Source organism: Orcinus orca, chromosome 13 (genome assembly GCF_937001465.1).
Source record: "Orcinus orca chromosome 13, mOrcOrc1.1, whole genome shotgun sequence".
Taxonomy (NCBI): domain Eukaryota; kingdom Metazoa; phylum Chordata; class Mammalia; order Artiodactyla; family Delphinidae; genus Orcinus; species Orcinus orca.
Genome location: NC_064571.1, coordinates 80,502,554 through 80,530,489, shown reverse-complemented (window position 1 = coordinate 80,530,489; position 27,936 = coordinate 80,502,554). Strand labels below are relative to the sequence as shown.

Genomic DNA, 27,936 nt, shown 5'->3' with positions numbered 1-27,936 from the left:
TGGCCGCTGGGCCTGCGCGTCTGGAGCCTGTGCTCCGCAATGGGAGAGGCCACAGCGGTGAGAGGCCCGCGTACCGCAAAAAAAAAAAAAAAAAAAAAAAGACAGAAAACGATACGAGAAGGTAGAATATTTTATTCCCAAGTCATCTTTATCCAGACTTGCCCAAGTTACTTCACAAGTTTCACTTCCCAAAGGGGGATTCAAGCAAAGAGCAACGGCTTAAAATCAGAAATGAGTGCTTAAAATCAGGATGTTATAAAAGAGAGGAAGAGTTTGAAACACATGAGATAGTTGAAAAGACAAATTTGTATTTGTCTTATTGTTCCCATTATTCACTCCTCTTTCTAGTAGAGGATTGTTCTTCCCTGCCCCATTAACACCAGGTGCGGCCACGGAGCCCTCAGCCTGTGAAATGTGAGAGGGAGTAATCTGAGGCACTGGGAGCTAAGCTTTAAGAGCCACTGTGTGCCTGTGCCACAAGTTAGAAAAGGGGACTGTTCTTTCAGCCTGAGTCCTGGAATGAACAGCACATGGAACACAGCAGAAGCCCAACCACAGCCAACACGACACTTGTGAGAAATGAACGTTCGCTGTTGTCAACTACTAAGATTGCAAGGTCATTTGTTAATGCAGCACACCTTAACCTAAGCTGCTGGATACAGAAATCACGGCTCCCTTTAGAGCACTAAAAACACCTTGTGCATGATTCAGGGCAGATCCAAGGTAAATTCTTTTTGCGAACAGTCAAGGAAAATAAAATAAAAACAATGCTCCCAGGACAATCCTAGCACAGCAAATAAATGTAACCAAGTGATCTAAAGCATCATAATGAACCCAGAGTCAATCATTCACTCCTTCCTTTGCCCTGCCCAAGCGCACTGAGCACTTGCTCGCTACAAGGCACCGCGCTACTGCCTGGCAGTACAGACACCGGAGACAGAGCGGACAGACCCAGGAAGCAAAGAGAGGGAGAGACAAACTTGAACAAGCAATGACAGCACAGTGAGAGATGCATTATTCTAGAGGCAGCTACAAGGCCCACCCTAGCACAGATAAGTCCCCAGAGGTTTCACAGCAGAGGGAGTCTTGGACAGCAGGGTCCTGAAGGGTAGGCAGGTATTTGTTAAATGAAGGAAAGGGGTCTGATTATCACAAGCAAAGGAAATAGCCTCACAGAACACAAAAAGGCATGAAAGAACCTGATAGGGTCAAGAGGTGAAAAGTTAGTGTGGGTAAACCAGTGCATTCATGAAGGGAAACGAGGCCGAAGAGGTAGACTAGAAGCAGACCGCAAAGAACCTTCCACGCCAACATTTACCCTGCAGGCAATGGGAGGCCACCAGAGATTTTCTGTAGACCATGACATGATCAAATTTGTGCTGTGGAAAGATAACATCGATAGAAAAGGAGAGGGTGGATTGGAAAGGAGGAGCCCAGCAACACCATTATTCTCTGCTTTGATTTTGACATATGTCAAGAAAGGCAAATGGCTACATATTTTATTCAAAAGGCACATGATAAATTACCGAGTAAAAACAACAAAAAGCTGACTATATACAAAGGATTTACAAGACTCTGTAAGGAAGAAGGATCACAAACAAGATTACTCGAAGAATTTAAAGTCACTTCTTTCTTCCTCATAAAACATTCATATTCAACCCATCCTGCTTCTCACATAGCATTCTGCTGTCATAAGCAGCCCGCCCTCGGCTCATAGTAAACCACGCCAAATTTAAAATCAGAATAGTAAGTGGAAACTGCTTATGAGAAGATGGAAAACTTTAAATAGCCAATGAACTGAGATATTTCTGACAGACAGCCCTTCCAGAAACCAAAAAATGTGTGAGATTAACTAAGCAATGCTTTCCTTTTCAGCTTGATTATAATGGTCTATGACCATATACCTTAGAGGACATCAAATTGCTAACAAAGGCTAGTACAAGGAGTACTTTCAATTAGAATTTAGGATTAGAAGGGGCCTTCAATGCTTCTGCTTGAATCCCAACCTAATGCTTTAACTCTCACTACAAAGTCAGTGCCTCGAGTGACTACGCCACTCTGCTTGAGTCCCCTCCAATGGAAAGGGAGCCACTATCCCTTGAAACAGTATATTTGATTTATGGTTAAATTAAGAGGTTATTTACATTTCAAAAGTAACCTGGACTTAACAAAACGATTTATCACCAGTAAATCTGAACAACTATTTGATTTCTATAAAAAAGACAGATAGATAGATAGATGATAGAAGATAGACAGATAGATAGGTCAGTCTTCAGCAAATGTAAGAGTTATTAAGAATAATTATAAGATCTCCTTATGGGATCCTAAAAATTTTAACAAATATTTTGAAGGTCCTCCAGGGTAGAAGTCTTTTCTTCTTCTTCTACTGGTGTTACAGTAAAGCATAATGGTTAAGAACACAGCTGGGAAACTAGAAAACCTATGTTTGAACCCAAGGTTCCACTCCTTACTGTGACCCCGGGCAATTGCCTAACCACTCTGTATCACGATTTTCTTTTCCTGTAACAGTAATATAATCAAAATATCTACATCATAGGATTGTTACAAGGATTAAATGAGTTAACACTTGTAAAGTGCCTACGTATAGTAAGAATTCAATACCTTTCAATTATTAGTCTTTTTGGTATTGCCAGTTTCCACAAGGTAGTAAAGAGTCAACAAACTTTGGAGTAAATCAATCAAGGTAAACATAATCTTAAAAACTTCCAAAAAATTTTTGGACTAAACTGCTAAAACATTTTTAAAGAATAAAATGATAACTACTTCTTCTGTTTAAAGAGAAATTACTTGCAAAGCCTAGTATTAAAAAATTTGTAAATAGAACCTAATTCTGTAGGGAAAAAAGTACAGAGATTTTTTTAAGATGTTAAAGTTTCTACTTACATCAGGCTTGGAATGCTGAAATATCTTCAGGGGAAATTTTAAGTCTCCTTTAGCTAAAGTTACTAAATATTCCTTTAATAGCTCATTAGCCACACCAGGAGACTGTTTCTCACAACGATGAAGAAAGGGAACCATCCACTGGTAGGCACTTGTCACATAATTGTCCTCAGAACACTGAAAATGTAATTCACCAAAACAAACACACGTTAAATTAAATACCTGATAATAACAGACAAGTTAAAGCTCAAGGATAATCAGACTCTGTGTGAAACAATGAAAGCCCAACACTTTCTAAAACATACTCCAATTCACGCCTCACAAGGAGACTCACCTTCTGCCTGGGGTTGGTAGAGCCAACAGCAGCAAGAGCACTGTGATCCATCTCTTTAGCACCATGACCACCCTAGTACCATGGTACATGCTACTAGGTCGTGACAGCCTAAGCCCAGCTCTGTAAGACAAACACGCTGCTGCTACTATTACTCCTACTGCTGCTCAGTCCTGAGGTCTTCCAGAGCAAAGAGAGATTCTACCTCAAAAGTGTATGTATGTGTATGTGTAAAAAGAGTTAGCGGGTGGGGGCGGGGGTGGGATAGGCCGACAGAAAATGTGAAAGGGAAAAGAACAGAGAGAGATCCGCATAAAGAAGTTCTAGAAAGGAGTCACTTGAGAAATCCCAGATTCTCTTCCACACTTTTCCTCTTCTTCTGTTTGTTTTACCCCTTCACATCCACCTTCATGAAACTCCAAATGACACACATAATCTTACTCATTATCCCTGAAATTATACAATCCTTTCTCGTCTTTATCCCAGGAGATACACCTGAATCTCTTAAGAGGCATCTTGCATGTAACACAACTCAATTTTCACTGGGTGGATCATAGGGAAAAGAAATTAGTAAGAGAAAAGGAAGGTGGGGACAGAGGGAAAGAGAAAAGGGGGATTGATAAGAGAAAAAAAGATGGTGAGAGGCATGAGAAAGAGAGGAAAAGTGGGCTCAGCAGAAATCAGTTCCTAACTTTGGAGACTGTACTCCCCGCCCCCAAAAAAAATCTACGAATGGCCGGGCAAATTCTCCTTCACATACAAACCCTGAAGCCAAGATGTTTTCTTCATACAACCACCCAGCCAATCATCTGAATATACAAGTAGTTGGGAATTTTAACAAAGTGAGGATTAGAAACATGATTATGAGAATGACAGCTAATTTAAATATGCCTCGCTAGAAGGGGGAAAGAAAGTCATGTACAGATAACTATGGATGAAGGGCAAAGAAGGTACAAAACCAGCCAAAGTGGTTCTGGATGCCTTCAGTAATTTATTCATAAAACTTGATTTTTTTTTTTTTTAAGTCAAGAAACCTTCCTTTATTGACTAAGTTCTCTGGTTTGAAGGACACTACATCTTTGGCTTTGAGACACATATTAATCAAAGTACATATAGAATAGTTAAAAAGAAAGTTTTAAAATAAAACCTACACTATTCATCAGTAATCTTAGTTTTTCAATGTCTTTCATCTGCTGGAGTTCTTTCAAGGTTAGGGTTAAATCACACCCTGCTTCATAAACCAATGCTTCCAGAGTAACCAAATTATCACAGAGAACCAGCAAACCAGGAATATTCCGCTCCATTCCAAGTCGAATAAGTGACAATGCACAGTCAACCTAAAATGGAAAGGCAACAGTAAGTCTCTGAGTATTATATCTTTCTTTTCGATATATTCTAAAGTAAAAGCCTCTAGTATAGAATCTAGCAATAATCCTTATAATCATTTTATATAAAACTGTATTACTACATACTTTTTTATCCAGTACAAAAACATCAGACTTCTTTATGAAATATATTAGCACCAAACTGTCCCAAAAGAATCAAATAATCACCAAGAAATACTGAAAATAAAAATAAAAGAAAGACAACCATCTTCAATTTGTAGAGCATTACAGTTTACTGAGCTGTTTACATATATTTGTCTATTTAATTCTCAGAACATTAACAAGCAGGAAAAAAATAAAAATAAAAAAACATAGCTAGGTAGTGATAATGTCAAATTAACCTATTTTCACTATACCACTCTGCCCCAAAAAGAATGCTTGGCTTCCATAGTCCTGTACAGTACCTCTCCTTCCACAAGTCCTCCCTATAGATGACATTCAATAAACTCTTGCTGAACGATTAACTGATTAATTCAACCTTCTCTGTCCCAATTCAACTACTTAGACCTCCCTTACAACAAAACAAAGAATAATCTTTCTGCAGATGCTCAATACACAGCAATTTCACTCCCATCACTTGATCAGGTTTATAAAATGGACATATTCTGATTGAAAGCAGAATCATCTAATGTGGCCTTAACCCCCAGCGCCTTATACTTCTCCTTACTTGCTCCCTTACTCCTAGAAAAGCAATTATTTATTGAGAACCTACTATGAACTGAACACCATTCTAAGTGTCAGGAATACAAAACTGAATAAGATGAGGTCTCTTCCTTCAAAGATGTCTCCATCTTGTAGGGAAACACAATCTGGTAAATTAATGATTGAAGTGGAGTGAGGGTGCCTGGGATCTCAAAGAAGAGGGCAAGGAGCCCAACCGGAGAGTCACGAAGTCTCCCAGAGGGGAGAACACTTAAAATGGGTTTTAAAGCATCAGTGGATATTAGTAAGTAAAGAAAGAAGAAGCGCAGGAGAACAGCATGGAAGGCAGAGATGCATGAATGTTAGGAAGTACGATTAGTTCCATAAACTGAAAAGAAGGTATGAAGTGAAGTGATGAAAAACGAGGCTAGAGTAGCAGAGAAGGGCCAGATAAAAAAGAACATTGTTTGCTGAGCTAAGGAATTTGCAGTTTACCCCAAAATGCAAATTTAAAGGATTTTCGGCTGAGGCATGTCATAATAGACTTACACTTTGGAAAGAATACTCAGTATTTATTGAATGAATGACAAATGAAATATGAATGGACTGGAAATGGACTGGGCTGAAAGTAAGCAGACTAGTTAGGAGAACTGCAATTACTAATACCAGAAGACTCTCTACTAGTGACAAGAATAGCCCCCTGGGGGGACAGCAATATTTAAGGGACAAGCCAAAGACTCTGAGCCACACTGCGGAGAGGAACATGAACAACTAAGACAAAGACAATGAAGAAAGCGAAATGACATCACAGAAGCCTAAGGAGAAGAGATTGCAGGGAAAAGGAAGCAGTAGTGTCAAAGGACAAAGTTGTTAAACACCAAATGAAGGCGATCTGACATTAAAAGGCGAGCAGGGAGCCTTACTGATGGAGTTTCCGTGGAGTGACAGGAGTAGCCAGACGCCAGGGAAACGAGGAGTAAACAAACACTGAGGAAGTGATTGCAAAGGGCAAAGTGGATACCTCTGAGCTGAGCTGCGATGGAAAGAAGACAGATAAAACGGAAGCTAGGGAGAAAATGGCTCTAATTTATATATATATATATATATATATATATATATATATATATAAGTCTCTGAGTATATACATGTATATATATATACATGTGTATATATATATATATATATACACTCCTATTTCATGTATATATATATACGTGTGTGTGTGTGTGTATGTGTGTATATATATATATATATATATATGAAATAGGAGTGATTTGAACTTTTTACGTCCAAAAAAAGGCAGGGGGGTAATAGACCAGAGGTTAAAGATACAGGAGAGAGAGAAAAAATGACTGCTAGAACAATCCCGAGCAGGGGGCGGTGTGGAATCCAGGGTACGGGTAAAGAAAGAAGTTCAGGAGAATGCAAGAGAGACCTCTTCCTGTGGGAAAACTGGAAAGAGTAGGGCAAATGGAAGTGATTTCTCAACTTTCACCATGAAATACAAAGCAAAATCACTGCTGAGAATGATGAAGGAAGCGTTGGTGCGAGGAAAGGAGGAAACGGGGAGAGGAAACAGTCACGCAGCACAAAGAAAAAATGCCAAGCGATATCACAGATCCACCCAAAGCCCTTCCAGGACTCAGAGATTAACAGGTGAAGAGGTGAAAAAGGAAGAACTGCATGTTCAGTTGAAAAGAGTGGCGCAAATAAAAATAAGGGAGGAAACTACAGGTAGATAAGGCATGAGGCAAAAGGGAAGGGATCCGGCAATACCTCAACAAAAGGACAATTAATGTCGGAAAAGCCACATCTACTTGTATACCAAGTTCTTAAAAACTCAGAAAATCTCAGAAAGTATGAAGAAACTCGACATGTAAAGCACAACTTTGTGCAATAGTCTGAACACATAGTACATTAGCAATTTGTAACACACTCAACCAATTTTGCGATCCAGATCTGTGTTTCTAATATCAACTTTGACGTTGTTGCTTTCCAAAATAACCACTGAAGTAAACATGTTTGAAAATCAAATTACTGACACCTTAAAGTAGGCTCTGGTAACAACTTACAGAATTATACCATATACCCCAAGCCCCCAATAGATAAATTTCACCACTATATGCACACATTTTCCTAAACCAACAAACAAGATTTCCAAAAGCCATTTATAGGCGCTAAGGAAGAAGTGGCACTACATCAGTTTAACCTGTAAAAATGAAAAAGATAAAACTATGCCAGATACCACTTTGATTATAGCATAAGCCACATGAAACGTCAATACATAAAATGAAGCTAAAGAACAATACCCCTATTATAAGTGTTTTTAAATAAATCAAAGAGATGGAAGAGTATACAGCCAACTAAATAAAGCATCCCCAAATCACTTTCCTTTCTTTATAATTATTCATTTTTTTAACTTCTTATTTGGGGTACAGCTGATTAACAATTTTGTAATAGTTTCAGGTGCACAGCAAATCTTTATAATTATTCTTGATTACTAAAACAGAAATCAGGATGTCTAGGAATTATAATTAGACTTAAAAAAATCATATTTCAGAAAGTGCTAACTTTGTTTTTGTTTTTAACAGACTTTCTTTTTTAGAGCAGTTTTAGGTTGACAGCAAAAATGAGCAGAAACTACAGAGATTCCCCACATCACCCCGGTCCCCACACATGCACAGCCTCCCCCGTTACCAACATCCCCCAGCAGGGTAACACCTTTGTTACAATCAGTGAACCTATACTGACACACCATTATCACTCAGTGTTCACAGTTTACATCAGGGTTCACTCTTGGTGTTTACTTTCTGTGTGTTTGGACCAAAGTAGACTGACAGGTATCCATCATTATGGTATCATACAGAGTATTTTCATGGCCTTAAAAATTCTCTGTGTTCCATCTATTCATCTCTCTACCACCAACCCCTGGCAATCACTGATCTTTTTACTGTTTCCATCATTTTTCTTTTTCCAGAATGTCACATGATGGGAATCAAACAGTATATAGCCTTCTCAGACTGGTTTCGTTAACTTAGTAATATGCATTTAAGGTTCCTCCGCACCTTTTCATGGTTTGATTGCTCATTTCTTTTCTGGAGTTCAGCAATATTCCATTGTGTGGATGTACCGCTGTTTATTAATCCATTTGCCCACTGAAAGACATCTTGATTCATCAATTGTAACTAACATACCACTCAAATGCAAGATGTTAATAATAGGGATAACTAGTGGGTAGGGCAGAAAGTGAGGGGAATATATGGGAACTCTGTACTTTCTACTCAATTTTTCTATAAACCTAAAGCTCCTCTAAAAAATAAAGTATTAATAAAATAAAGAAAGAAAGAAATGTAAAAAATGATAATTTATTTTACATTCCAGTATAGGCCTTTTTCTTTTTGTTAGTGCTATTTTTTAAAAACCTGAATAAATATTTTGTAACCCAAATTTCAGTCATTAAACACTAAAACTGGTATTGGCAGAAAACGAAACACATAGATCAATAAAGCAGAATTAAAAGTCTAAAAATAAACCCACATATATATGGACAACTAATTTCTGGCAAAGGAGCAAAGAACACACAATGGAGAGAGGACAGTCTCTCCAATAAATGGTGTTGGAAAAACTGGACAGCTACATGCAAAGGAATGAAACTAGACCACTATTTCACATCATACACAAAAATCAATTCCAAACGGATTAAAGACTTGAGTAAGACCTGAAACTCTAAGACTCCTAGAAGAAAACATAGGCAGTACACTCTTTGACATCATTCTAGCAATATCTTTCTGCATCTGTCTCCTCAGGCAAGGGAAACAAAAGCAAAAATAAACAAGTGGGACTATATCAAACTAACAAGCCTCTGCGCAACAAAGGGAACCATCGACAAAATGAAAATACAACCTACCAAATGGAAGAGGATATTTGAAAATCATGTATCTGATAAAGGGTTAATTTCCAAAATATATAAAGAACTCAAACAGATCAACAACACCCAATTAAAATATAGGCAGAGAAACACAAAACACCCCGAATAGCCAAAGCAATCTTGAGAAAGAAAAACAGAGCTGGAGGAAGCAGGCTCCTGGACTTCAGACTATACTACAAAGCTACAGTAATCAAGACAGTATGGTACTGGCACAAAAACAGAATTATAGATCAATGGAACAGAAAGAAAGTCCAGAGATAGATCCATGCACATATGGTCACCTTATTTTTGATAAAGGAGGCAAGAATATACAATGGAGAAAAGACAGCCTCTTCAATAAGTGGTGCTGGGAAAACTGGACAGCTACATGTGAAAGAAAGAAATTAGAACACTCCCCAACACCATACACAAAAATAAACTCAAAATGGATTAAAGACCGAAATGTAAGGCCAGACACTATAAAATTCTTAGAGGAAAACATAGGCAAATGCTCTATGACATAAATCACAGCAAGATCCTTTTTGACCCACCTCCTAGAGAAATGGAAATAAAACTAAAAATAAACAAATGGGACCTAATGAAACTTAAAAGCTTTTGCACAGCAAAGGAAACCATAAACAAGACAAAAAAGATAACCCTCAGAATGGGAGAAAATATTTGCAAATGAAGCAACTTACAAAGGATTAATCTCCAAAATTTACAAGCAGCTCATGCAGCTCCATATCAAAAAAACAAACAACCCAATCCAGAAATGGGCAGAAGACCTAAATGGACATTTCTCCAAAGAAGATATACAGATGGCCAAGAAACACATGAAAGGATGCTCAACGTCACTAATCATTAGAGAAATGCAAATCAAAACTACAGTGAGGTATCACCTCACACCAGTCAGAATGGCCATCATCAAAAAATCTACAAACAACAAATGCTGGAGAGGGTGTGCAGAAAAGGGAACCCTCCTGCACTGTTGGTGGGAATGTAAATTGATACAGCCACTATGGAGAACAGTATGCAGGTTCCTTAAAAAACTAAAAATAGAACTACCACACGACCCAGCAATCCCACTACTGGGCATATACCCCGAGAAAACCATAATTCAAAAAGAGTCATGTACCACAATGTTCATTGCAGCTCTATTTACAATAGCTAGGACATGGAAGCGACCTAAGTGTCCATCGACAGATGAATGGATAAAGAAGATGCGGCACATATATACAATGGGATATTACTTAGCCATAAAAAGAAACGAAATTGAGTTATTTGTAGTGAGGTGGATGGACCTAGAGTCTGTCATACAGAGTAAAGTAAGTCAGAAAGAGAAAAAAAAATACCATATGCTAACACATATATATGAAATCTAAAACAAAAACAAAAACAAAAAATGGTTCTGAAGAACCTAGGGATAGGACAGGAATAAAGACACAGACGTAGAGAATGGACTTGAGGACACGGGGAGGGGGAAGGGTAAGCTGGGACGAAGTGAGAGAGTGGTATTGACATATATACACTACCAAATGTAAAATAGATAGCTAGTGAGAATCAGCCACATAGCACAGGGAGATCAGCTCCGTGCTTTGTGACCACCTAGAGGGGTGGGATATGGAGGGAGGGTGGGAGGGAAACGCAAGAGGGAGAAGATATGGGGATATATGTATATGAATAGCTGATTCATTTTGTTATAAAGCAGAAACTAACACACCATTGTAAAGCAATTATACTCCAATAAAGATGTTAAAAAAAAAAAAAGAAACTAGAAATCCTATACAGCTTCAGAGTTGTTGTCAGTGAGGAATTTCAGAAATGCATTTTGCTTTTTTCATATGTCCTATGGTCATAAAACAATTCCTAGGGGCTTATGGGCTCCCATTTGCTGATTCCAATGCTTAATGTATTGTGTGAGGCAACATAGCTATTCTAGATTTTTTTCAGAGCAGGGGATGCAAAGTTTTCTAAAGAGCCAGACAGTGAATATTTTAGACTTATGAGCCCTGTCACACTTGTTCAACTCTGCCACTGTAACAGAAAATCAACACAGGCCATACTTAAATGAATGGGTGTGGCTGTGTTACAGTAAAACTGTACTAACAAAAGGAAGCACTGACAAACCTTGCTTTTGATTATGATTGAGGCGGTTTTTTTTCTTTGTGCTATGCTGACTACCCAGGTTCCGTTGAGTAAAGTGATTTCTGAACTGCTCCCACTTATTTTTCCTTCTTAAGAATCAGATAAGGACAGGAGGATCTCAAATACTATTGTGCAGTAGGTTATCTTTTTATCACTTACTTTCACGCTTGAGTAACCTGAAGCTAGTGTGGTGAAGGTACTCCTAGGTTCTAAGCATGGATCTCTGTCTCCAAAGCTCATGTTCCTTCCTTCGGGCATGTGGAAATTTTTGGGAGGCTTCTACAATCTGTCCTTTTGCTCTTGGAGTTTCTGCAACTGCAGATAACCTATCTGATGGTCCCTTGCTACATTCTGGCCTTAGGTCAACTCATTTCTATGAAGAAGTTAACAAGTGATATCATTTGGTGATACACATGTGAGTATGTCCTCTTATTAAAAGGAGACTCCCAAAACTGAAATGTCTTGAACAGAGAGAGAAGTACATTTCTAATTGTATACTGAATATACCATGTTAAAAAGTAGACAAGAGATTTTAGGAAAAGGCTACCTATCTAATCACACTTTGTATGTCTTCTTTATCTACTCACAAGGCAAAGTTTGAAAATATCATTCTTCTCTTTTCCCTCTGTCATATTTGAGTTCCTGGAATTGGCAAAACGTAACCATGAGTGCCTGAGGCAGCTTCCTCCCAATGTGCCCTACGTGTTCTGCCACCGTCTCCACTGCCTTTGGAAACTGGAGGTGACTCAGCACTGAAGAATCTTACTGACTCTTTGTATGACTTTGGCATAAGAAAAAGTGCACATTCCTCTGTCTACCCCTAGTTGAGCTTATGAACAGGGACTCTGGATCCAGTCTACCTGGGTTCAAATCCTAGCACCCTTACATGCTAGGTCTGTGACCCTGAATGACTTTTTCTTTTTTCAACATTTTCATGCCTCAGTGTGAGTATATATGATGGGAATAGGAAAGCACTAATCTCCTAGGGTGACAAGGATTAAAGGAAATCACATATGTAAAGTACCTATAACAGTGCACGACAGGATGTGAGCACCGCATGGAATATTAGTTGCTATCATAATCATTATCATCAACACCTCTTTTCAAAACTTCTCCATAAATGCTTTCGCCTGTTATTTGTCAGATTATCTGTCCTTTCCTTAGTCTTCTACCAACATTTCTCTTTGTATCTTTATTAAAGAACTTAAAAAGTTATGTTTAATAGTATATGACTTGAATGCTTGCCACTCCCATAAAATTCAGTGTCTTAGGACAGAAGTCATAATGCTCTCTTCCTCATCTCTTTTATCACAGGGCCTTAGAATGATGTTTTCTCATATACTGTACATCAGCTAAGTGTGAAATAAATAAGAATGCAGGAACCCTCTTGCACTGTTGGTGGGAATGTAAATTGATACAGCCACTATGGAGAACAGTATGGAGGTTCCTTAAAAAGCTAAAAATAGAATTACCATATGACCCAGCAATCCCACTACTGGGCATATACCCAGAGAAAAACATAATTCAGAAAGACACATGCACCCCAATGTTCACTGCAGCAATATTTACAATAGCCAGGTCATGGAAGCAACCTAAATGCCCGTCAACAGATGAATGGATAAAGATGTAGTACATAAATACAATGGAATATTACTCAGCCATAAAAAGGAATGAAATCAGGTCATTTGTAGAGACGTGGATGGATCTAGAGACTGTCATACAGAATGAAGTAAGTCAGAAAGAGGAAAACAAATATCATATATTAATGCATATATATGGAACCTAGAAAAATGGTACAGATGAACCAGTCTGCAGGGCAGAAATAGAGACACAGATGTAGAGAACAAACGTATGGACACCAAGTGGGGGAAAGTGGCGGGGGAGGTGGGGGTGGGATGAATTGGGAGATTGGGGTTGACATATATATACACTAATATGTATAAAATAGATAAGTAGTAAGAACCTGCTGTATAAAAAAAATGAAATTCAAAAATTCAAAAAATAAAAAATACAGGCAGAGGAGCTGAATAGACATTTTTCCAAAGAAGACATACAAAGGGCCAACAGGCATATGAAAAGATGTCCAATATCACTAATAATTAGGAAAATGCAAATCAAAACCACAATGAGGGCTTCCCTGGTGGCGCAATGGTTGAGAGTCCGCCTGCCGATGCAGGGGACACGGGTTCGTGCCCCGGTTTGGGAGGATCCCACATGCCATAGAGCGGCTGGGCCCGTGAGTCATGGCCGCTGAGCCTGCGCGTCCGGAGCCTGTGCTCCGCACCGGGAGAAGCCACAACAGTGAGAGGCCCGCGTAATGCAAAAAAAAAAAAAAAAAAAAAAAAAAAAAAAAAAACCACAATGAGATATCACCTCTTGCTCGTTACAATGGCTACTATCAAAAAGGCAAGAAATAACAAGTGTTGTATCTAGAAGTTCAGCTAAAAACCACAAAGTGCTCAGACAAAACTGATCCAAACAGAATCCCTTCTCTTGTTAGCCAGAGACAATAGTAAACTACATGTGTTTGTAACCGCCTATAAATCAAATGATGCCATCGATCTTAAGAGATGTCTGCTACACAGTATACAACCTACATGTGCCTGTACAAACTACCAAAAATGTACCTCTTTGACTCACTTAAGAGCTTTCTTCATCAATTATTTACAGGTGAGTTTCTCCTGAATCAGCGAAGTAATAAATAATGCCTTTGCTTAACGTGACAGATATGAACTGGTCATTTCCAGATGTGTGATACTGGTCTCAGACTACAGTTCTCAATGGGAGCAGAACTGTCCACCAGGAGGCGCTCCAAAAATCGGAGGAAGCATTTCTGTCTTTCCCAAGTATTAGTGGAACTTACTAACATTCAAGGGTGGAAGCCAGGGATGACAGACATTCCACAGTGTGCAAGGCAGTCCCACACAACCACCTTGTCCTAATCCCTGCCTACCTTCAAATACCCTGAAAAAAATATTCACCATGAGTTGTTCACATCCCAGACAGCAATTTGTAGTGTTTAATTCAATACACCTCAATCTGTCTGCAATGTCAGCTATCTTGTTCAAAGTGATTTCTCACTGACTTTAGTCACTTTTTTAGTGTACTCATGACCACGCGTTTACATATTTTATTTATCCCATATACCACAGTTAAGTCATTATATTAATTTTTTGGAAATTATTTCTGTAAATACAGTATGCCCATGATTTTCGCATCAGGATAATAAGGAAGTATTACAAAATATTTGCTACAGAAAAAATACAATGCGTCTGAGAATTGAGATCCACTCTTTTGGATTAATTTATCTGGCTTTCAGTCATTAAGATTTGTGTAACTGTCCATTTTTATATGGACTCTATAAGAAATACTATGCAGAGACCTGTATTTTGTCTGGCTCTGCTACTATGTGTCCCTGAGCAAGCTGTTCACTTTCTTTTCTGTGGACCTTAGTTTGTCTATCTATAACATAGAGAATTAGACTGGATCCCCTCCAGAGATTCTTTTCATTCTGGTATCTTAGAATTCTAAACATTTTCAAATGTCCTTAGCCATCTTCAAAAACCTGAAAAGTCAATTATAAATATTCTTGGCCATCCTCTGAAAAGTTTGATCTATAATATTCCCATCAGCTCCAGCAAATAATTTGTCAATTCTATGAATACTAAAAATAGAAATTAGATTAAGCAGAAATTCAAGAAGGCTATCAAATGCAGACACAGGGCTGTGCCAGATACACTAGGCAGAAATTTAAACAAGGGGGCTTATTCCTTCCTGCAATACAGCTGTTCATCAGACTTTCTGAAATCACCCTTCCTGACAAATGAAAAACTGATTGTAGGACAGGAAGCCCAAAGCCAAAACTGCAAGTAGAATGAAAAAGACACCCACTGGCCAGACCCTGAATGAGATTTCAGACAAGATAGGGCGTGTTCAGGGTGGTATAGCCACAGACCTGAATGAGATTTCAAAGGCCATTCTGCCATTCTTTGCTCCGAATTGCCAACTTCTGTTCTCTAGGATGAAGACAACTTTTGCTTACATTTGCAGAGAACTCAATTGGAAGAATTTTTAATGTTCTCTCCTGTATATTTTATTTTTTATCACTGACTCCAGTGTAAGAACTCACCCCCTGAAAAAACCAAAGTACAGAAAAGGTAGGTAGCAGGTCCAGAGTCACCAGGTCTATTAGCAGAGGAGCCCAGATTCCTATTTAGATCTCCTAAGCTACAGTACAACCCTCATCTCTCTCTTCTACACCCCCCCTCTGATGAAGCTGTTACACATCTCAGTAAAGGCACATGCGAACTGAGGGAAATTAGGCTTGGACTTCAGGAAAGTGTTAGAAACAGACCCTCAAACAGGGTTCCTGGAAAGCAAAATAACAATCCACTGCATTCATGCAATGTAACAGGGGACTAATCAAGCATTTCTATGTTGATACAATCTTTCGACTTAAAATGGTATTAAGCCTGTTAAGCATGTATGTAACATCTGGACCAGTATGTACATATTTTGTAGCTTACATTTTAAAGAAAGGTTTTGAACAGCTGTTGTTATATGTATTTGCTCTTTAGGAATCCAAAAAAAAAAAAAAAAACCATAAAAGCTTCTGAAGCAAAGAATAAATGAATGAAAGTAATAAAAAATTTTCATTTCATCCCTTGCAAACTAGTAATATATACAGGATCCCTGGCACTGCTGTCAGCAGCCAAAACATGCACTGAATGCTAAGGATCTGACACAGCACTGCCGGCCTCACCTGCAGAGCATAATGCTCTATTTCCTCCGCTCTGCTCTGATACCAGTCCATAACCTTCTCTACTGTAAGCTGGGATGTCCTGTACCTCAGCAACTCAGGCTGTGCAGCGTACAAGAACTCACTTTCATCTGGGAGACTCGGCTCAATCACCATTCTGCAAAGCACAAAAAGAACAATTAATAACTGACTGAAATGCTAGGGGAAATTATAATTTTGTGAAAGACAGAGAGGGAGACAGAGGCAGAGATGTGGAGAGAGCAGTTACTTAGACTGGCAGTATGTATGTACGTATGCATGGGTGGGTGTGTTTGTGTGTGTTTTCCTATATGTATCTGCACACTTACAAGATAAATGGGAAATTTGGGGGATGCTTAATTTAGTTTCCTATTAGTTTTCACAATTTAAAAAAATCAGAATAGACAATAAATCAAAAAAACTATGCCACAAATCAATCAAATAAGTATTAAATAAAATCAGAATCACCCAGGGTAGCTTTAAAATGCACATGGCTGGGTAACTGCCACAGGTCTACTAAGTCACAATGACCTGTGATGTCAGCCAGGCCTAGTTTAGTAAAAACACCCCCAGGTGATTCTGATCCAAATATAAATTAAGAAGTCTTGTTTTCCACATTCATAAAAATAAGAGGAAATATGCCTTATTTTTGTTGATAATATAACTTCAGTAGGTATCAGCAACATAGTAATGCACTGCAATTTGCAAAATAAGGAACTACTCTATACTACGTGCCATCAGGAGTGAAAAAGAAACGACATCAAGAGGAAGATACCCGGGGAAAACCTCACAGGGATCACAAATTATGAGGAGTTTTTACGAGGACAATCCTGGCCAATTGCCTTCAATGGTTAAGAACTAAAAAAAATAAATCAATAAGTAAAAAATAAACAAAAATTAACTTAATGTAAGATATTTCAGATGGAAATAGGGGAAAAGGCCGTGTTCCCTTAGGGATATTCATTCATCTAAAGTCAGTCAGTAAAGGACAAGTGGTATAATTATTACTATTACAAGGCAATGGGCTTCAGAGTCAGAACTGAGGTGTAATTCCTTCACTGAAAGCTGTGAAACCTTGCATAAATTAGTTAAAACTCATCTAAGATTCATTTTGCTCATATCAAAAATGGGAATAATACCATGCAAGAATATTCAAAATAATATAGATAAAGTACACAGAGAATGCTGTCTGGCCCGGAGCAGGTACTTAATTTTTACTTACAGGTATTATTTCCATTGGAATTACTAGCAGTTATAATACATGACCAGACTCAAAGCTGACAAATATTTGGGTGTTTAATCAACATGACTTAGACAACCTACTGTGCTTACAACTGGTAGTCCTTTACTTAACTAGACTCACAACCGTCATTAACATTCTGACCACAGTGATTCTTCCCCATCACTGCCACATGAAAGTCACATCCCTTCCCCTGAAATCTTCCCATTTCAGGGAAAAAATACCCATAAGCAACTTTGAGTTCCTTCGATACTTTTTTCAGTCCTTATCTATTTCCCTCTCAGCACTGTTTCACAGAATTTAACCATTTTCTCCTTCTAGAAACATGCTTGTCTTTCGTTCCAGCATGTCATACTGCCGTGCCATACTGTCCAGCTATACAGGTCCCATCTTTCTGGCTGCTCCTTTTCCGTCTTCTTTGCTAGAATATCCTCCTCCAGCTGACCATTAAGTACCAGCTCTTCCAAATTCTCCAGCTCTCCTGTCTTCTCACTATACTCTCTCTAGGTCTCCCCTTCAATGCTACAATATAAACTGACCACCATATTTTTACGACTAACCCAGACTTCACCTGAAAGCTCCCAAATCGTCCTTCTATATGCTCTTAGATGTTTCTCAGGCATTTCAAACGCCAACAACATCAAAACTGAATTCACAGGCTTCCCTGGTGGCGCAGTGGTTGAGAGTCCGCCTGCCAATGCAGGGGGAACACGGGTTCGTGCCCCGGTCCGGCAAGATCCCACATGCCGCAGAGTGGCTAGGCCCGTGAGCCATGGCCGCTGAGCCCACGCGTCCGGAGCCTGTGCTCCACAACGGGAGAGGCCACAACAGTGAGAGGCCCGCGTACCGCAAAAACAAACAAACAAAAAAAACAAACGAATTCACGATATCGCGAGGTAATACAGTCTTTTATAAAACAGAAACATGATTATATCATCCCCGTGCCTCCTTTTATAGCTTGTCATCTGCCTTAAAATATTCTAGCCTCACCTTGATTCCAATGTCACTTTTGTCCTGTATACTTCAACAATCCAGGTCTTATTTTCAGTCCTTAAAGGGAACCTCACCTTGAGCCTTTCAAACGGTCTTCCCTCTGCTTAGAACACTCCCTCCCCTCATTTGCCAAACTCACCCTCTGCTAAGCTAAATCCTATTCATCCTTCAAGTCTCAGATTTGATACCACTTCCCAGGGAAAACCTCCTTGACCTCCACCAAGTTTAGGTCTCCCTGTTATGTGCTACCAGTGGCCCCTGCACTTCTCTTTCAAAACACGCATCACATTGGTAATTTAGAGCAGCAGCACCTTTCCAGCTAGGTTATATACTTCATGAGTACAGAGGCTGCATGTTTTTCTTCCTCCAGTATTCTTGAATCTAGCAGAGGACAGAATGAATTACAGTAGACCCTTGAACAACATGGGTTTGAACAGCGTGGGTTCACTCACATACAGGTTCTTTTTTAAAGTAAATACCGTAGTGCTACGCCATCTGTGGGTGGCTGAATCCACGGATGGGGAACCACGGCTATGGAGGGAGGGCCGATTATAAATGACAGGCAAACCTGTGAGTTCACAGAGGGTCGGCACCCCTAACCCCTGCGTTGTTCAAGGGTCAACTGTACATGAAAAGGCCACGAGATATCCTATAACCACCCTTGTAGACACAGAGAGTCTGGTGGTTGCCAGACATAGGAGTACAGGGTGGAAGTAATCGTCGGGGGAGGTGGGGGAGGCAATAAAATGAATGGATTAAAAAAAAGAAATGTCCTGGGAAAGTTTGTATCATCTTCAAAAGCATCTTTTCTTCTGTCAAACATTTCTAGCTTTCCATGTTTATAGTTTGAGGAGTTCCAGGGCAGCAAGTTTTGCTTACAACTTAGCTTGCGGTGCTTGGTCTGAGAAGAAATGCCCTTACTCCTTTCATCTCCTTGTTAGAATCATAAAAAGGCACAGGCTAAGGAGAACTGGGAAGCATCAGGTGAAGGAACAGGGCTACTCTGTCAAAAGCACCATCTTAAACTGAGAGAACTGTGGGCAACGGGATCACACACCTTCCCTCCGCCATATCCACTGGCATCAACCTCCCACCTTCTCCAACTTACATCCATCCTCTATCTCTCATTACAACTGGTAATTGTGGACTTCTAGTTAAATAGGGCTGATACATACCATGTATTAAGCTCCACTTTTTCCTGAAACTCTACTGAAATGACAGTAGAAGATTTTTAAAGGGGCGAGGGGGTCACATAAACACTCAAGGAGGAACAGAGTATATGTAGTAAAAAGAAACTAAACCATTATCTTCCACTGAAGCAAGTCCACAGATAATGGCCAGAACTAAAAAATTCAAGGGGTAGCTAAACAATTATGTTACTCAGAGATTGGAGTAAATATCAGAACGATCCTTTAAAAGAAGTGAAAGTAGTTACTCCTGGAGAGCAGGATACAAGGAAGGGGAACAAAGGAGTATGGGTTTTGGTTGTTGCTTTTTTTTTTTAAACAAGATTTGCAGAAACTTTTAAACCTTTAATCTATTTGCAACTATATAAAACTTTAATAAAAATTTTCAAAAAATAATTTTTTAAAAGCAAATAATAGCAAAAACACAGGACATTCAATTGCTGTTACAATAAAAGCCATCAGAGAGAAAAAGGTAACTAAGAGTTACATATTCTATTGACTCAGATATCAAAAGTGAAAGATACAAAATGAAGGGAAACTGCCAACATTAGTGCTAACATGAAGAAAGCTTCCAAATTTCACTTGCAGGAAAGCTTCCAAACTCATTCTATGAGGCCACCATCATCCTGATACAAAAACCAGACAAAGATACCACTAAAAAAGAAAATTACAGGCCAATAACACTGCTGAACTTAGATGCAAAAATCCTCAACAAAATACTAGCAATTCAAATCCAACAATACATTAAAAGGATCATACACCATGATCAAGTGGGATTTACCCCAGGGATGCAAGGATTTTTCAATATCTGCAAATCAATCAGCCTAATACACCACATCAACAAATTGAAGAATAAAAACCATATGATCATCTCAATAGATGCAGAAAAGATTTCTGACAAAATTCAACAACGATTTATAATAAAAACTCTCCAGAAAGCGGGCACAGAGGGAACCTACCTCAACATAATAAAGGCCATATACGACAAACCTACAGCTAGCATCATACTCAATGGTGAAAAGCTGAAAGCATTTCCTCTAAGATCAGGAACAAGACAAGGATGCCCACAATCACTACTTTTATTCAACACAGTTTTGGAAGTCCTAGCTATGACAATGAGAGGAAAAAAGAAATAAAAGGAATCCAAATTGGAAAAGAAGAAGTTAAACTGTCACTGTTTGCAGATGACATGATACTATACATAGAGAATCCTAAAGATGTCACCAGAAAACTGCTAGAGCTCATCAATGAATTTGGTAAAGTTGCAGGCTACAAAATTAATGCACAGAAGTCTCTTGCATTCCTATACACTAACAATGAAAAATCAGAAAGAGAAATTAAGGAAACACTCCCATTTACCACTGCCAACAAAAAGAATAAAATACCTAGGAATAAACCTACCTTAGGGGACAAAAGACCTGTATGCAGAAAACTATAAGACACTGATGAAAGAAATCGAAGAAAACACAAACAGATGGAAAGATATACCATGTTCTTGGATTGGAAGAATAAATATTGTCAAAATGACTATACTACCCAAGGCAATCTACAGATTCACTGCAATTTCTATCAAATTACCAATGGCATTTTTCACAGAACTAGAACAAAAAAATCTTAATATTTGTATGGAGACACAAAATACTCCAAATAGCCAAAGCAATCTTGAGAAAGAAAAATGGAGCTGGAGGAATCAGGCTCCCAGACTTCAGACTATACTACAATGCTATAGTCATCAAAATAGTATGGTACTGGCACAAAAATAGAACTATAGATCACTGGAACATGACAGAAAGCCCAGAAATAAACCTGGGCACCTGTGTTCAATTAATCTACGACAGAGGAGGCAAGACCATACAATGGTGGGCAGTCTCTTCAACAAATGGCGCTGGGAAAACTGGACGGCTACATGTAAAAAAAATGAAATTAGATCATTCTTTAACACCATACACAAAAATAAGCTCAAAAGTGGATTAAAGATCTAAATGTGAGACCAGACACTATAAAACTCCCAGAGGAAAACATAGGCAGAACACTCTCTGCCATAAATCATAGCAATACAATATCTTTTCTGATCTGTCTCCCAGAGTAATGGAAATAAAAACAAAAATAAACATATGGGACCTAATTAAACTCAAAACCTTTTGCACAGCAAAGGAAACCATAAACAAAATGAAAAGACAACCCACAGGCTGGGAGAAAATATTTGCAAATGATGTGACCGAGAACAGATTAGTCTCCAAAATCTATAAACAGCTCATGTGGCTAAATCTCATCAAAACAAACTACCCAATCAAAAAATGGGCAGAAGATCTAAACAGACATTTTTCCAAGGAAGACATAGAGATGGCCAAGAGGCACATGAAAAGATGTTCAACATCGCTAACGAGTAGAGAAATGAAAATCAAAACTACAATGATATATCACCTCACACCAGTCAAAATGGCTAACATCAAAAAATCCACAAACAGTAAATGCTGAAGAGGGTGTTGAGAGAAGGGAACCCTCCTACACTGTTGGTGAGAATGTAAATTGGTACAGCCACTATGGAGAACAGTATGGAGGTTCCTTAAAACACTAAAACTAGAGCTACTATATGACCCTGCAATCCCATTCCTGGGCATATATCTGGAGAAAAACATGGTCCAAAAGGATACATGCACCCCAATGTTCACTGCAGCACTGTTTACAATAGCCAAGCCATGGAAGTAACCTAAATGTCCATCGACAGAGGAATGGATAAAGAAGATGTGGTACATATATACAATGGAATATTACTCAGCCATAAAAAAAGAATGAAATAATGCCATTTGCAGCAACATGGATGGACCTAGAGATTGTCATACTGAGTGAAGTAAGTCAGACAGAGAAAGAGAAATATCGTATGATATCACTTATATGTGGAATCTAAAAAGAAATGATACAAATGAACATATTTACATAACAAAAACAGACTCACAGACTTAGAGAATGAACTTATGGTTACGGGGTGGGGAGGAAGGGTGGAGGAAGGGATAGTTAAGGAGTTTGGGATTGACATGTACACACTACTATATTTAAAAAGGATAACCAACAAGGACCTACTGTATAGCACAGGGAACTCTGCTCATTGTTATGTGGCAGCCTGGCTGGGAGGGCAGTCTGGGGGAGAATGGATACATGTATATGTATGGCTGAGTTGCTTTGCTGTGCACCTGAAACTATCACAACATTGTTAATCGGCTCAACTCCAATATAAAATAAAAAGTTAAAAAAATTTTTCACTTGCAATGACCATACTACTGGTTAGGGCTTTTATTTAACATTTATCAGACAGATAGTTCATACATATAGTTTTTTAAAAATCCAAAGGCATAAGATGATTCATATCAAATGTAAAACGAGCAGGGAGTATTCACCAGACTTTGAGGAGTGCGGGATAAAGGGGTTCCAATGATCCTCATCAGGAATTTCAGCCCCACACCTCATCTCCCACCCCCTTCTGTGGGACCTGATGCCTCCATGTTCTGAGGCTTTCCATGGTTAAGTCGTATAAAAGTGAAAATTAAAACTGAATCAAGAACAAAATTGCACACATATCATAAAAACAACTATGAAAATATACCTGTATATGTCAAAGAGTAAAAAGGAATACCCCAAAATGAAAAGAGTTGTTCTACAAGGACCACTTGTAGAATAAATCCTTTGGAGCATTTAACATTTTTCCATTAAAAGAATTTTTAACATACCTTGAGTAAAGTCAAGTTTTTAAAAAAACTTCACTCAAACTCTCAAGCAGGGCCACCATCAAATAAATGACCATCCACCAACACCACCTGCACAGGGCCTTCTATTCATCCACCCCACAAAGAAATGAAGAGCTTTCACGCTGGCTCTTTCTTACCTGCACTCCAACTCCTCACACCAATCTTTATCTCGGTGTTTATGTTCATGCCAAGGAATGATCATCAAGGAGTCACCGTCATAACTTAAAATTAAAAAAAACAAAAAGCATAAGTATTTAAAATACACATTACCTCAATGGCTGGCAACACAAGGAACATGATGCAAAAGTATCCCTATAACCTTAAACCTACAAGATTCCTGTTTATGGTATGATAAGTGGTACATGATACGTATCATATACAATATGTAAAATTAAAAATACCAAATTGCTGATTTCTCTTTGATCATAAAATGGTTCAAAAGAAAAGAAAAATTCAAAACAAAAAATTTGGCAAAAAACTAAAGGATGGTATGGGTATATTTTCATTCACACATTCTAAAATACTTATCAAAAGTCCATATTTTATGTTCTTAATGCTAACATAAATGGTTCCTTGCCCTCAAAAAGCTTATAATCTAACTTGCTATGATCACAGAAATGTTCTCTAACTGTGCTATCCAATACAGTAACCATTAAGCTACATGTACCTATATTAACCACTTGAAATGTGACACTGATACGAAGAAAGAAACCTTTAATATTATTTCATCTTAATTAGTTTTATTTAAAATTTAAATAGCCACACGTGGCTGGTGGTTCCTATATTGGACAGCCTCGACCTAGAGGACAGGTAATAGCCACAGTGAAGAAATAATTCTGCAGGTAAAAAAATATCACTAACAAATGACAGAAGGAGAGTCTAAGAGGAAAAGACAAGTCCTCATTGGATGGAATTAAGAATAAATTAAAAAGGAAGAGTCAGGTAAAGACAGTAGAGTAACACAGCAGAGCAATGTGCTACGCATCAGGAGACAAGGGAAACATAAATGCATCCACCTGTTAACCATCTACACAGTCGTTCGCACATGACTTTCTAAAGTGAAGCACTTCAAACATTACCTCTAAAGTACCTTTTAGTCCTAACATTCCCTAAATCCATGAAAACAATGGAAACATCCTGAATTAAGAATGAAGACAAAAATTCTAAAAACAAATTTCAATTGCCTTGTTTCTACAGTTCAATAAAACATCTTATCTCATATTTGAGAATCAACAGTAGCACTTTCTAAAATTTATCATAGCCTCAGAGAAAGGACCGCACTTTTGTACATTATGAGGTTATGTTTTGCAATTTCTTATCTTACTAAGTTATGAAACATGCCTTGCACAAAAAATACTTCATAAGCGTTTAGAAATTATGTAACTAAAGAGATTAGTCTTCACGTAAAAGGGAACAGAGACCACCGGGCGGGGCGGGTTACAAGGAAAAGAGAAGCTAAAAAGATCTGGAAATGAGCAGGGCTAATTCATCTACCAACAGCATCCCCTTTGAAGTCATTATCATTGGTGCAAAGTATCCGAATTCAAAGTTCCCCATTAGATATTCACAATAAGAAATGTATTACATCATATTTTTAAAACACAGTATTTTACCTGCTTTTTAGCTAGCATGTAATGTCCTAGCAAACTATGTACCAGAGATACATTTTTGAAGGCCTGTGAGTTCACAGGTTAAACTGCAGAGTCATGCAGACAATTACAGTGTTCACTATGGGTGCCCCTGTCACACTACTTCATTTGTCACCAAGTAAAAACTATTTTATTTTCTTCCACATCAGTAACTCATATTTTACCACAGATCACTGAAAAGTAGAAAAGATAACATTTGGATACAATGATGATAATAATGCTCACTCTTCCAACATGAAAATAAATTGTACCAATGGACTGAGGAACAAGGAAAAAAAATAACACACCAAACTATTCCTGCCTTTTCTAATTAAAGCAGTCACGGTTCCACAAGCTACACAAAATGTTTTCCAAAAAATTAAGAAAAACGTTTTCACAAGTTGAGATTTGTATCTTCTATACCAAGTACGTATTAGATACAAGGATCATTACTAAAATGATTAGTAATGGTGTGAGTCTCTCAGCAAAATAACATTTATTTGGTATTTGAAGACTAGAAAATTGTAAAACTTTGTCAAGCTTCAGTAAACAGAAATGGGTAAGAAAACATGCCTATTTTTATCAAAACACACATTAAAGACAAGTTCTGCTCTGAGGCTCACTCCAAAAAGCAGGCCTAATAGAGTCCCAAGTTAATGATGCGTTTTTGCTGCATTTTCAAGGCACAGCACAACCAAACGTTTCAACATGTTTCTGAATGTGCTGATCACCACTGATTTAATGATAAGAATACTAGTAGTAATATAAAAGGAACGATCAGCAATAGCATAATCTTTAATATTTATTGATCTCTCACTACGGACCAGACAGGATGAAATGCTTGTAATATATAATACCTAATTTAGTCCTACCTAACGTAGGTGATATTATCTTCCTCGTATTATACTGAGAACACTGAGGCCCAGGTTAACTTGCCCCTCCTCATAAAGTCAATAAATGACAGAGCTAAGGATTCAAACACAGCTCAACAGTTAGAATCCGAAGCTTACCCTTCTGGCTAGTAGATGGCCACCAGGTTAGACAGAGGTACCAGTTAGACTGTGCACAGCAGGCAGAGGGCAATATGAACCTTCCCAAATCTTAATTCAGACGACCCAATAAGGACCTTTTACATGCATATCTGAAGGACACATTTCAACTGAGATATAAAACCAATCTTGACACTATTAGATCACTAGTACTAGTCTCATGAACCTAAATTCTACCAAATAAGGCTTCATCATCAAAACTTACATAAAAAATTAATTAATTAATTAAAATAAAATAAACCTTTCTGCTCTTTGATTTTCTTCCAGGATGCTTCTACAAAGCAAATTATTTTCAAACAAATTTTAGGAGTTTAAAATGCTTGCTACAAAAACACCATAAGTTCTTTATCATGAATCAAATGATAGTGTTTAAGAAACAGACAGGACGTCTTCCCCAGTCAGAATATAAATTTCTTTTCCTTTTTTTTTTTTAACATCTTTATTGGAGTATACTTGCTTTACAATGGTGTGTTAGTTTCTGCCTTATAACAAAGTGAATCAGCTATACATATACATATACCCCAATATCTCCTCCCTCTTGCGTCTCCCTCCCACCTTCCCTATCCCACCCCTCTAAGTGGTCGCAAAGCACCGAGCTGATCTCCCTGTGCTATGTGGCTGCTTCCCACTAGCTATCTGTTTTACATTTGGTAGTGTATACATGTACGTGCCACTCTCTCACTTTGTTCCAGCTTACCCTTCCCCCTCCCCATGTCCTCAAGTCCATTCTCTAGTAGGTCTGCATCTTTATTCCCATCCTGCCCCTAGGTTCTTCATGACCATGTTTTTTTTTAGATTCCATATATATGTGTTACCATACAGTATTTGTTTTTCTCTTTCTGACTTACTTCACTCTGTATGACAGATTCTAGGTCCATCCACCTCACTACAAATAACTCAATTTTGTTTCTTTTTATGGCTGAGTAATATCCCATTGTATATATGTGCCACATCTTCTTTATCCATTCATCTGTCGATGGACACTTAGGTTGCTTCCATGTCCTGGCTATTGCAAATAGTGCTGCAGTGAACACTGTGGTACATAACTCTTTTTGAATTATGGTTTTCTCAGGGTATACACCCAGTAGTGGGATTGCTGGGTCGTATGGTAGTTCTATTTTTAGTTTTTTTAAGGAACCTCCATACTGTTCTCCATAGTGGCTGTATCAATTTACATTCGCACCAATAGTGCAAGAGAGTTCCCTTTTCTCTAAACCCTCTCCAGCATTTATTGTTTGTAGATTTTTTGATGATGGCCATTCTGACTAGTGTGAGGTGATATCTCATTGCCGTTTTGACTTGCATTTCTCTAATGATTAATGATGTTGAGCATTCTTTCATGAGTTTCTTAAGGGCAGAATTTTTGTTTGTTTTGTGTATTGCTATATCCTCAAAGCTAAAACAGTGCCTGACATTTAGCAGACTCTAAAATAATGTGTCAACTAAATTAATTAATTGAAAGCACAACAAAGATATTTTTAGAGTGATCTCACAAGTATCACAAAAATTCAAAATTGGAATAGAGCAATAAAAGGACTTACAGATACATCAAGGAGGTATATTTATATGGAATCTGTAGATCTGACAGTGAGAACAAGAATACTTTCCTGATATAGATTATTATCCTGATGAAAGGGCAAGCTATACTGGTGATGGTATACAGCTACAATCTAGATTATTTAACATGTCATATTACACTTATGGGGGAAAAGTGATTTCAGAATACATATTTTCCAAAATCTGACCATTTTTTACACTTCAAAATAATTGATTAGTTCTATCATTACCATCTTTAATATACCCATATTTTAGCTACTTATTCTTTCATAAGGTAAACAGAATGATAGAATGCTTAATAAAATTCAAAGGAAAACGTTTTCATTAATTCTGTTCCCAACAAAAATATTAGCCATGTAAATTAATCACTAAGTGGATTAGGTGAAAATGTGGTTAAAAAAACCTAGAAAACACAACTGTTCCTTTTAAAGAGCTGCAGAAAGTTTGGTTA

The 27,936-nt window shown here is 38.1% G+C and overlaps 1 protein-coding gene and 1 long non-coding RNA gene across 5 annotated transcripts in view; one reads left to right on the top strand and one right to left on the bottom strand.

Moving 5' to 3' along the window:
• The window catches only part of NBAS (NBAS subunit of NRZ tethering complex), a 341,400-nt gene that overhangs the window by 195,288 nt on the left and 118,176 nt on the right, over positions 1-27,936 (bottom strand). For all 4 annotated transcript variants that reach the window (XR_004485944.2, XM_004274869.2, XM_033437419.2 and 1 more), the window contains 4 exons: positions 23,389-23,472; positions 16,074-16,227; positions 4,384-4,569; positions 2,905-3,078 (listed from right to left, as the gene is read on the bottom strand). Coding sequence is in view for 3 of the 4 variants with exons in the window: in XM_004274869.2 (XP_004274917.1) it covers positions 2,905-3,078; positions 4,384-4,569; positions 16,074-16,227; positions 23,389-23,472 (598 nt within the window). In the remaining variant the exon portion in view is untranslated. The remainder of the gene's footprint in view (positions 1-2,904; positions 3,079-4,383; positions 4,570-16,073; positions 16,228-23,388; positions 23,473-27,936) is intronic.
• LOC125960762 (uncharacterized) overlaps positions 1-27,936 on the top strand; it is a 308,514-nt gene that overhangs the window by 246,333 nt on the left and 34,245 nt on the right. The window lies entirely within an intron of this gene.